We start from the raw sequence: 11422 nt of genomic DNA, 5'->3' as shown, positions 1-11422 counted from the left end.
AGCTGCAGATTGCCTTTGATGCATTGACTCAAGTCCACAAATACCTATGCTATAATAAATTCATTAGTCTTTGTTTCCCCAAAACTCACTGCCGACTTTGAATGATTCTCTGATTAACCTTGATTTTGCTGTTTTATTTTATGGTTATGCAAACCACCAAGAATTTTCTAGATTTCGGCATAACACAGCTTTATACCAGCGTTTCTCAACCGCTGTTCCGTGGCACACTAGTGTGCCGCGGCGAGAAGGGTGATTTGCTGCCTTGTCACGTGCCTAGTCACGTGCCGCGGCGAGAAGGCGGCCGCCATTAGGGGGCGCTGGGTGCTGACCCGCCGTAAAGGAAGCCGGCCGGGGGACTTCCGGGTTGCTGCGGACCGCTCCAGACGCTTTCTGACGAAGCTCCGGGGAGCACTACTCTTTGCGGGGTGAAAACGGGCGGTTTTGAGGCTTCAAACCCCCGTATGAGGACGCCCTGCCTAAAGAGGGGTTGCAGGGCGTTGGAGGGGTTCCCGCAACGGACTGCGAGGTCCAGAAGAGGATCACAGACGCCGGCTACAGCTCTCTCCCTCCCGCACTGAGAAAGCCTGGCCGCTGAAGCGCACAAGCAGCAAAACCTCCGAAATAAGAAAGAAACGCGACCTGCATAAATGGCTGGTGCAACTCTACCCTACTGCAACTCTTCAGAATTAAAGAGACTATGTGTATCTGTAGAAGTGCAAAGAGATTTTTTAAAAAAGAGAGATACTTGAAAGACATTCAGAAAGATACTTTTTTTAAAGAGGCGCTTAAAAGAAACATTCCAAACAGACAGAGAGGGCAGAAGGGAGCCTTGCTTGCCTTGGAAAGAGATTGCAAACAGCGGAGGAGTTTTAAGAAATAAAAATAAAGAGGGGGTCATCTCTGATGTATTTAGATAACTGCAATATAGGCACAGAGTTAAATTTTTTAACTTTTTTAATGGTGGTGTGCCTCGTGATTTTTTTCATGGAACAAGTGTGCCTTTGCCCAAAAAAGGTTGAAAAACACTGCTTTATACACTAAGAACTAAAACCCTGTTCAGTCATTCAGAGAACCCATGAGGGCGAAAAGGGGTTGGGAATATGTATGCTATCTCAAACTTTAATTGGTTTTATTTTATATGTGACAGAAGAAACACTCACTTTCATCCCAGGCAGCTCACTTGAGTTGAGCAACTTAGGAGCAACTAAGGAATAATTGGGCTGCGCAAGGAATAATTAGACCCATACATAGCACTAAACCTCACCAGTGTGGAGCACATTTCCCAAGGGAAAAAACGAGAAAAGGGGGGATTCAGGCAGGACAGGATTATCCTAACGAACTCTGGTTTGGGGAGAGCCAGGAGAACCCAAAACAGCATGGGGGGGCAAGGCAAGGGGGGGTGTTCTGTCTGGCAAGCTGATACCCATTGATAGGTTTGCCATTCATTTCCATGGAAGTGATATTGATTGAAGATTCCAGTTCACTCTTTTCTGTTTCCACTATTGCATCTCACAGATGCCGTCTAAATTTTGTTAATTCTTACTCTTACAGCCTATGCAATACAAAGCTTTCTCACACCCTGCTCCTCATCCCCCCCCTGCTATTAACTTTGGGAAACCTGGCCCACGCAAAATGCGGAAGGGAACAAGAACGCTGCAATGAATCTGTGAGCACTTGTTGATAACTAGGTCATATTCTGCCTTTTCAAGAAATAATTATAAGAGTCACCTTCCGTTTGCTGCTGCGGAATCTGAGTCTGATGTGGCAGGTTCCTACAAATAAAATAATAGTAATAGTAATAATAATACAACCTCTTTAAAACATATATATGCTCTTTTGAACTCTAAACAGTAAAAGCCTCCAAGACTTCTGCTTTGGGAAAAGGTTGTTACTGGGGTGTGTAACCAGAGCTTTGCTATTTAAACGCAAGAGCCAAATTGTCCTGTAGAATGAGATGGCAACAGCACCACCACCATGGAAGAAATCAGCAGAAGCACCACAAAACTCAAACTCACAGTCTTAGGCACAAAGAGGGATACTTACTGCTGTGTTTGCATCAGTGGCATGCTAGTGTTGTCATAGCTGTCGGGGTGAACGGGTGGCACAATCTCCCCAGTGACTGGGTGAAACACAGGCAGCGTTGAGAGAGGCCAAGCTATCTCTCTGTTTTTGGACATCTCCCGAAGTTCTTTGGTGGATTTCTGAATGGCACTGTGGTGGACCAGCTGGATGCTAGATCAAAAGGAAACAACATTTGCCCCCCATATTTAATAGAATCGCTAGTGTTGTGGAAATAAAGAGTACAAACATAATACAGACATTTAAAGCCACTTGATAGATTACCACAACGTCGGTGTAAAAGACAAGGTTTATAAATAGCATATACTGGATTTTTTTTTAAAAAAAAATGGAAATTATTTTTAGAGGGGTTAGGTGACACAGCACTGGGAGGTTATATCCAGTCTACCCAGGTTTTCCCTCTGTTTCAACTGGAATATCTGGGCACAAGCTAGATACATAACTGCAATTAATGTGCCTAATTTCTTCTTCTGAGTAACAGCTGGGGGAGGGGGGAGACCAGAACCACGCCTGTGATCCAAAGACGTGGTTAACCCATTTTACCACCATCATGGTCCCAATAACACCCCTCTCACACACACACATCTGCTTTAAGAGCCTCCTGCATCAAGCCAGTGGTCCTTTTAGATGCCTGCAAGAAACCCTCAAGAAGAGCAGCCTCCACTCCTGTGGTTTCTAGCAACTGCTTTGACCTCCAGGTGGGAAGCCTCCATTGGTATCTATGCCAGCTTCTCTCCTGGGAAGAACAGCAACTTCAAGGAGGGGGCGCCAATTTTCATTGGGACCATGGAGAAAGCAACTGAATGTTATTTAGTAGCAAATAAGGTACAACAGCAAATTATGGCAAGTTCTTAAAGAAATGGGAGTGCCTGATCATCTCATCTGTCTCCTGAGAAATCTCTATGTGGGACAAGAAGCTACAGTTAGAACTGGATATGGAATAACTGATTGGTTCAAAATTGGGAAAGGAGTATGACAAGGTTGTATATTGTCTCCCTGCTTATTTAACTTATATGCAGAATTCATCATGCGAAAGGCTGGACTGGATGAATCCCAAGACGGAATTAAGATTGCCGGAAGAAATATCAACAACCTCAGATATGCTGATGACACAACCTTGATGGCAGAAAGTGAGGAGAAATTAAAGAACCTTTTAATGAGGTGAAAGAGAGCGCAAAATATGGTCTGAAGCTCAACATCAAAAAAAATAAGATCATGGCCACTGGTCCCATCACCTCCTGGCAAATAGAAGGGGAAGAAATGGAGGCAGTGAGAGCTTTTACTTTTTGGGTTCCATGATCACTGCAGATGGTGACAGCAGTCACGAAATTAAAAGACGCCTGCTTCTTGGGATAAAAGCAATGACAAACCTAGACAGCATCTTAAAAAGCAGAGACATCACCTTGCCAACAAAGGTCCGTATAGTTAAAGCTATGGTTTTCCCAGTAGTGATGTATGGAAGTGAGAGCTGGACCATATAGAAGGCTGATCGCCAAAGAATTGATGCTTTTGAATTTTGGTGCTGGAGGAGACTCTTGAGAGTCCCATGGACTGCAAGAAGATCAAACCTATCCATTCTGAAGGAAATCAGCCCTGAGTGCTCACTGGAAGGACAGATCGTGAAGCTGAGGCTCCAATACTTTGGCCACCTCATGAGAAGAGAAGACACCCTGGAAAAGACCCTGATGTTGGGAAAGATTGAGGCCACATGGAGAAGGGGACGACAGAGGACGAGATGGTTGGACAGTGTTCTCGAAGCCACCAACATGAGTCTGGCCAAACTGCGGGAGGCAGTGGAAGACAGGAGTGCCTGGCGTGCTCTGGTCCATGGGGTCACGAAGAGTCAGACACAACTAAACGACTAAACAACAACAAAGGTACAAGGTGTGTTTGATTCAACAGGCATTCAACATTATGTCTTCTTTGGCCTTGGCTGCATTGGGATAAGCATAGGTTGCCCACTGGCCTTGCATTGACCTATGCCCTCAACCAGAGGGTTCTCAACCCACGAATATTAAGCCCCTTTGACACAAGGTGTCACTGGCTTTGATTATGATCCTGGTGCTAAAGGTTGGGGGGGTTTATGAAGTGATCCACTGAGAGTCCAGCCCACAGGCCTCATTAGGCCCAGCATGGGTCCCACAAATCACGTCCTGACAGCTGATCAGCACCAGGCTTGGTGGGGTGGGTGGAGGGCAGGAGGGCGATTTGGCCTCAAGCTCAGATTCTTGCCCTGTGTATTTTGTTTGTACCTTATTTTGGTTTTGGGTGTTGTCATTTTAATTTTTATTAGAGCTAGGGATCTCAAAAGCGGGAAGTGGCCTGGGACTCTCTGGACCTCTGAGAAGGCCTGTTTAGCTCCGAGAGGGCACCTCCTTAGGATCACGGTTGCAGTAGTGGAGCTCGCCTTCTCTGTCTGCAAGAAGCAGTTTGGCTTCAAGCCACTTCCTGCAAACAGATTTCAAAGAGGTTTCAGGGAGCCGCCAATCAGCTGCTGGTTGGTTACAGCAAGTGCATCTTCAAAGGTTGCTCCAACCTCTGATCAGCTGTTAGGTGATTGACAAGTGGGTGGTCCCGCCCACCTGTCAACACTGGACGACTCCTGTTCTAAAGTATGATGAGCTTTTCAGCGTTCTGTTCCATGTAACCAAGTGCAGATGTTAATGCTTTTCATTTGGTATGTTTTAGAGCTTGGCTTCTTGTGGTTCGCTAACAATTATTAATAGAAACCCAACTTTAAAAAGCAGTTTTATGGAGTATATGTTTTTTGTTACCTTATAGAAGTTGACAGTAATATCACAAACCTCAAAACTTGAATATTAATATTCTGATTCTGGCCTCTTTTATTATGAGCTTTTAAACCCTTTTTATTTTGACCTACTCAGTTTCTCAGGAGTCTACATTTTTCAAAGCAGCCACCACAAAGATGAAGAACAAGTTAAGGAGAATGAGGATGGTATACATGTATGAAGCATGAGAAGCTACCGGGAAATGAAAATTAAGTGATGGGAGAAAATAACAGGAAAGAAGACACTTACTCTGGTGTTTGCATGTTTCTCTTTTCCCTAAAAATAAAACAAAAGTTATGAATTAAATAATAGCATTGATATTTGGAACATTAAATCTAACTGCCGATGGAAATAAGTCATGGTATGGAAATGCTGGTCCTGTTGCAATGGATCATGATCTCAAGGAGATGCAGAGCTAAACATGCAACTGGAGTTGCCTTTGGAGATTTGTTTCTGCAGCTCTTAATAGCCGAAGAGGCAAGCTGCATTTTGGAGGGTTGCGTCTTCAGCAGTGAGAGGAGCAATGGCAAACATTCAAAGAAAGAGTTGGCTGCACATCAAGCTCCTGTTTCTGCACATTCGTTTGGATCATGACCATTTGGGACAACTTGGAAGCATTTGCCACAGGGTTTATGAGAAGGCATGGATGAAGAAAGCACATAAAGAGATGGGATAGATGAAAGACATGTACACAGAGAAGTGAATATGCACGTTAAAAGGACAGGTGCTGAACTAAAATGTTCCCAGAACAGGTGCATGTAAAATGGAAGAAATTGTGTTGCTTGCTGCTTTTATTTTTTTCAAAAAATGCTTTTGGCTTTTATAATCCTAAATTCAGTTCACAATCTTAATAAGGTTTATTTTAATTGTTAGACACTACGTTTACTTTTAATTAGCTGCAAATTACTGTCAGGTTAAATAGATTTGTAAATGGGTTGCTCAGTTTTTGAATTTTTAAAAATAAATAAATTTAAAATTTCTAATTCCAAAGTTAACAAGTAGCTGTAATTTGATTTTATTGCATGTTTTAGAAAAGGCTAAAAACGGACTGTGTTTTTATGAACTGAATCAAGTTCATCTACTATTCTTTTTGTCGTGTACCTTTTAAACTCACACAATTATAAAATACTTATTAATGTTTCAAAGTACTCACACGCCTTCCCTTCGGCAGCACATAATATAAGCAAGTATTAGAAAAAGCACCAGGGCTATTGCGGAGGGCACTGCCAATGTAATGAGGAAGTCTGAATAATAGTCTCGGCTTTTCAGGCTTTCAGAAGGCGGCTTATACTCGCCACCATCTGGTAAGATCCCTTCTCCACGGACCACTTCTTGATAGGTGGAAACGTGCTGTGTTTTGTCAACCTGATACCAAACAGACAAAATATATTTTAGACCTTGGGAGAAAAAATGGGGATCATAAACCAGCAGAGGTTAAGCAACAGCCCTCCAGAATCATAAATTGTTATTTTTTTAAGGAAAATTTCTACCACATATTGTCTGTATAGAAATCTGGTTGTAAAAATCAAGACACTTTTTTTCACTTTCTGTTCAAAGGACATCATGCATTAGCTAGAGAACCCTGCCTGAGAACTGAGATCTTCTACAGAGACCCTTCTTGCTGGACCTTCAGGAATTCATAAGAGGACAAGTCATTAGACGGCCTTCTCTGTAGTTTCTCCCACAGGAGATTTGTATGGTTTTGTTTAAGACACCAGTTTAAAAAAACAATAATCAGGGCATTGAGCCCTTCTTGGCATTTTGGCAGCAACGAGTCATGTGTTGTTTTTTTACTGTACTCCATTCTGGTCTCCTTAGGTAGAAAAGCCAGGATATACCGTATATAGTTTTAAGTAAACAATCAAGCAGTCATTGATCGACAGGAGATGACACAAAACCACTGCTAGAGGTTTACTTAGCATTGAATGGTTGCTTTACTGCTGGGATGGGGAACTCCTAAGAATATCTGGAGGGCCACAACTCTGCTAGTCCTTGACCATTAGCCCTGTAGTTGGGCTGATGGGAGTTGGAGTCCCAACAATATATGAAATACTTGCATATTTACTGGGGAATAAATCCAATTGAAATCAATGGGACTGTGAACACTTAGGATACTGTGCTTTGAGGAAAGTATCTCCTTGAGCAAGGCTTACAGAGGAAGTGATATAGTTTGAAGAGTTACTAACTAGTTATACCTTAACTCTAATTCTTCAGCAATGGCATAGTTCTTTCATAGTATAAGGCAGCTTTCTATCATAGAATCGTAGAGCTGGAAGGAACCCTGAGAATCATCTAGTCCAACCCCCTGCAATGCAAGAATATGCAGCTGTCCCACATGAGGATTGAACTTGCGACCTTGGCATTATCAGCACCAACCATGCTCTAACCAACTCAACCATGTTCCTAAGTCAGACAGTTGATCCATTTAGTTCACTGTTGTCTGTACTGACAGTTCATATCCCCCCAATGGGTACTCTTAAACAGGGATGGCGAAGTTGTGACCCTCTAAATGTTGTTGGACTACAACTTTCATCATCCTGATTCACTGGCCATCCTGGCTGCGGCTGATGGGAGTTGGACTCCCACAACATCTTGAGGGTACCAGGTTCGCTGTCTCTGGTTTAACAACCTAGATTTTCTTCAGGTGCTGGGCACCATTTAGTTGCAGGGGCAAATGGACTTCTCTGGGGGGGGGGCATTCCAGAGCATCAGCTCATGTCCATCCCATGAACCTCAGAAGGTTAAAAAGAAATCTACAGAATCTGCCCTCCAGAAGATTATTTTAAAGACAAATTGGCTGTGTGTGTTCTGCAATACTGCCAACCAGCAACTCACCAAGGAGATTTTACACCAGTCTATTTGAAATTGGGCACGGAACTTTTTATCACAAGTTATTACAGGCTCCATTTCTTGACTGCATCTCAGCTGATTTTGCGGGTTTTCAACTTCCCGTAAGCAGGAGGAGAATGTAGCATCTGCACCAACCATAACATAGACACTGCAAAGAAATGTTGACAGCTTTAGGATGGTCACAGATAAATTTTCAATCAATGGATTGGATCCAAACGTCTGTGAATGGAAAGAGCTCCTCACTGTTTCCACTTAGCTCTCTGTTGCACAGCTCATTTGCAGATTATGCACAGTTCAAAAGCAGACAACATGAAAGCTGGCAGCAAACTACAGCATGTGCTTTATGATTCTCTGAATGCGTCACCAAAGAACTGGACCCAGGACCAAAATTATCCAGGATAACCTGGGGTCCTAAATCACTGCCCTCTCAAATCACCATGTCCACAAATGAAATATGGGAAATAAATCTGTATGTATTTAGATTCAGTGAACCCAAACAGGACTTCAAAATCAGATGTAGCAAGGGCTGCTTCAATACAGAGACATTACACCTTGTAAAAGGGAGCCTTTTGCAAAGGCAATAAGCAATGGGCAAAACCCTTAATAAGCTTAACCAGGCAAGATCAACAAGCAAACCCTTGCTTAGCAAAACGTCCAAGGATCCTGTTTATATCCTCATGGTTGAATAAAATTTGACCACCAGAGGGCACTGAGTCCCCCCCCCCTTTTCTGAGAAACCACAGAACTAGCCGAGTCTCAGTCAGATTGCATGTGAGCAACTTTGCCTGCAGAGCGCACCAAGCAAAGCAAACTGGACAACTGCAGTGCTCCTCAACACAGGGAAGGGGATAAGGCTGAAAAGGTATCTTTGTTACTCAGAAAAGCTCTCTGGATGGCACTGAGAGGATGCAATGGTAGCAAATTCCCCACTGCCATGGCAGAGTCAAAGAAGCACTAAGCTGTGCCTAGTTGGATTCTGTCTGAAGCACTTCTAGTGCACTGACCATTTCCTAGCCACTTTCATCAGCCTCAACTCTACATTAAGCCACAGTGTGGTGTAGCTGCACCCTTCACAAACCATGCACTTGGGAGCAATGGCAGGCTGGGATATTGGACCCAATCACACAGGTTAACATTTAAGTGTGTAGTTCTGTACTGTATTTAGGTACCAAAAAACACACACCAAAAATCCCAAAGCTCCAAGTAAAGGCTAGGACTGGGTGGGTTCAAGCACAACCTGGCTTTGCAGCAGCATGAGTAGAAAGGATCTAATTTTATCACAAGCTGAACATGAGCCAGCTGTGTTATGTGGCTGCTTAAAAATCAAATGGAATCTTCAACTACCTTACCAGAAGCACCGTGTCTAAATTCTGAGACTTAATAATCCCACTTCATTCTGTGCTAACCAGGCCAGTACTGGGTCTGGATGAAGGTGGCACCGTGGTCTAAACCACTGAGCCTCTTGGGCTTGCTGATAGGAAGGTCGGCAGTTCGAATCTCCACGACGGTGTGAGTTCCCATTGCTCTGTCCCAGCTCCTGCCAACCTAGCAGTTCAAAAGCATGCCAGTGCAAGTAGATAAATAGGTACTGCTGTGGTGGGAAGCTCTGGCTTCTGTCATGGTGTTACGTTGCACCAGATGTGGCCACATGACATGGAAAGCTATCTGCAGAAAAACGCCAGCTCCCTCGACCTGAAGTGAGATGAGTGCCACACCTCATAGTCCCCTTGACTGGACTTAACCGTCCAGGGGTCCTTTACCTTTTACCTTTACTGAATCTGAAAACTGAGTCCTATGAGCAATGACTCATAGGACTAGAATCAATGGGTGGAAATGGCAAGAAAGCAGATTTTATTTCGGCTGAATTCAGAAAGGACTTTGCTCAGTTTTCCTAGCATTTTCTTACCTGATAAAAGCCTATTGTGGAAAACCAGCAGAACGTAGCAGAAGTGTAGCGCTCATTTCCATATTATTTGGTGTTTTTTATAAAAAAAAGTGTGCAAGCCCATTACCCAGAGGTGATGCCCCCACAGCCACCATTTTGTATTATGCCACAAACCCACGCAGCAGTCATTTTGTGACTTGCATGAATGGCACTTGCTCAAAATTCCAAATACGTTCACTAGCCCAGAAAGATTGGCAACCCCTGCTTTAAGGCTCTTTACTGCTTTTGTTGCAAGTTGTACATTCTAAAATATCTGGAATGCTAGCAGAAATATAATGAAAACTTGCTTACCCTTCTTTCATGTCATTAATAGGAAGTGGGACTCTGCCTCCCCTATCAAGAGCTGAGGTGATGTTTATGGCATTCAGTTTCTCCGGCTGCCAAACATTTTTCACCGCTCCAAGGAAGTCTCCAAGAACCTCACTTGCCAACATTTCCTCTACATTCATATTCTTAATGAAGAACTCTGCTTGATATTGTAAAGGAAAATCTAATTGCAAAGAGAACATTAATTATGCCTTATTATTTGTCTTCTCACAAAATTACAAAGAAGGGAGAATAATGAATCAGAAATACAGCACTGTCATTTTCTAAATATAACCGACTATGGAGCAATCCAAGATTGCTTAGATTTATAAATCTAAGGCTTGCAAAGCAACTTCCACAAATGCTCAAGAGGCATCCAGTCTCTTAACCACAGTTACAAGACTGGTGGTTGCATGATCTCTGTACTGAACCACTGGCTTGCATTTGGCTGCTTGAAGGATGGGGGAGAAGCTCAACTCGGTCCGCATTTAAAAGAGCACCTACTTAATCACACTTGCTGAAATGACACACACACAAAAAAACACAGCCATCCTTTGAAATTCACACTTCTCCGAAACTTGCAATGCAGTTATCCAGACAAGGGATGTGTACACAACTGCACGTACTAGGGGAAAGTGTGCATAAAAATAGCATACAAAATTGCATTATATGGGGAAAATTGCTTTTCAAAAATGGGTATTATGGGGGGGATGTCCTAATACACTGATGAATTTTCCTAAGGACTTTTACAAATAAATAGATCACAAGCTGATGTGGGAAAGTGAAGAACTGAACTTAGGAATGAAAAAATGAGAAATGGAAATTAGAGGATTTGCCCATCCCAAGGCTGATCATGTCAGCACCTAAGACTCATGTAGCTTCTTGTTCCCCTTCCTTATGCACTCCGATTCTCTCCCTCGTTTCCTGGTTTGCACAAACCACAGTTTGCCTACAAACTGAGATCAGAAATTCGCATCACACTATGGGTTTTTTCTCACTTGAGGCAAACCATGGTGATGATCACTCTAAGAAAAGTGAGGGATTGAACTAGGAATGAGCACTTAAGTCTTGGCATAAATGGCTCACAACGTGTGAACTGAGCTACTATGCCATTCCGATATCTAAAATGGAATGAAGGAGAGTTCTTTAACAGAGGTGGCTTGGAAATAACAAAATACAATACAATTAACTAAATACAGGATAGCTTAGCATACCTCTTTCCTATCCTTTCGCCATTTATTTATTCTAAAAGAATCTCCTAATAGTGTAATATTATGTATCAGTGCAATCTAAAATGCTTACCTTCTGATGCCATTATATTAATAATCAAATTATGTCTGGCCGTTTCAAAGGTGCGCCTGTTATAAGCAGTGATCTAAGAAAGAAGAAACATAAACCAGAAACTTGTTACTATATTTCCAAAAACTATTATCAGTTGAGCACGAAAAACTTG

General features: G+C 42.8%; 1 protein-coding gene across 7 annotated transcripts in view; it reads right to left on the bottom strand.

The window, feature by feature from the left end:
• Nucleotides 1-11422, bottom strand: part of SGCE (sarcoglycan epsilon) — a 31774-nt gene that overhangs the window by 2676 nt on the left and 17676 nt on the right. For 5 of the 7 annotated variants that reach the window (XM_035128962.2, XM_035128964.2, XM_035128965.2 and 2 more), the window contains 7 exons: nt 11272-11344; nt 9955-10153; nt 7704-7866; nt 6022-6233; nt 5118-5144; nt 2044-2232; nt 1729-1772 (listed from right to left, as the gene is read on the bottom strand). In XM_035128962.2, the coding sequence (XP_034984853.1) occupies nt 1729-1772; nt 2044-2232; nt 5118-5144; nt 6022-6233; nt 7704-7866; nt 9955-10153; nt 11272-11344 (907 nt within the window). The remainder of the gene's footprint in view (nt 1-1728; nt 1773-2043; nt 2233-5117; nt 5145-6021; nt 6234-7703; nt 7867-9954; nt 10154-11271; nt 11345-11422) is intronic. The other 2 variants (XM_060280763.1, XM_060280762.1) reach the window with 1 other exon arrangement.

The sequence above is a fragment of the Zootoca vivipara genome, chromosome 12, assembly GCF_963506605.1.
Source record: "Zootoca vivipara chromosome 12, rZooViv1.1, whole genome shotgun sequence".
NCBI classification, from domain to species: domain Eukaryota; kingdom Metazoa; phylum Chordata; class Lepidosauria; order Squamata; family Lacertidae; genus Zootoca; species Zootoca vivipara.
Note: the sequence above shows the minus strand (reverse complement) of the source record. Positions and strands in the feature narration are given on the sequence as shown.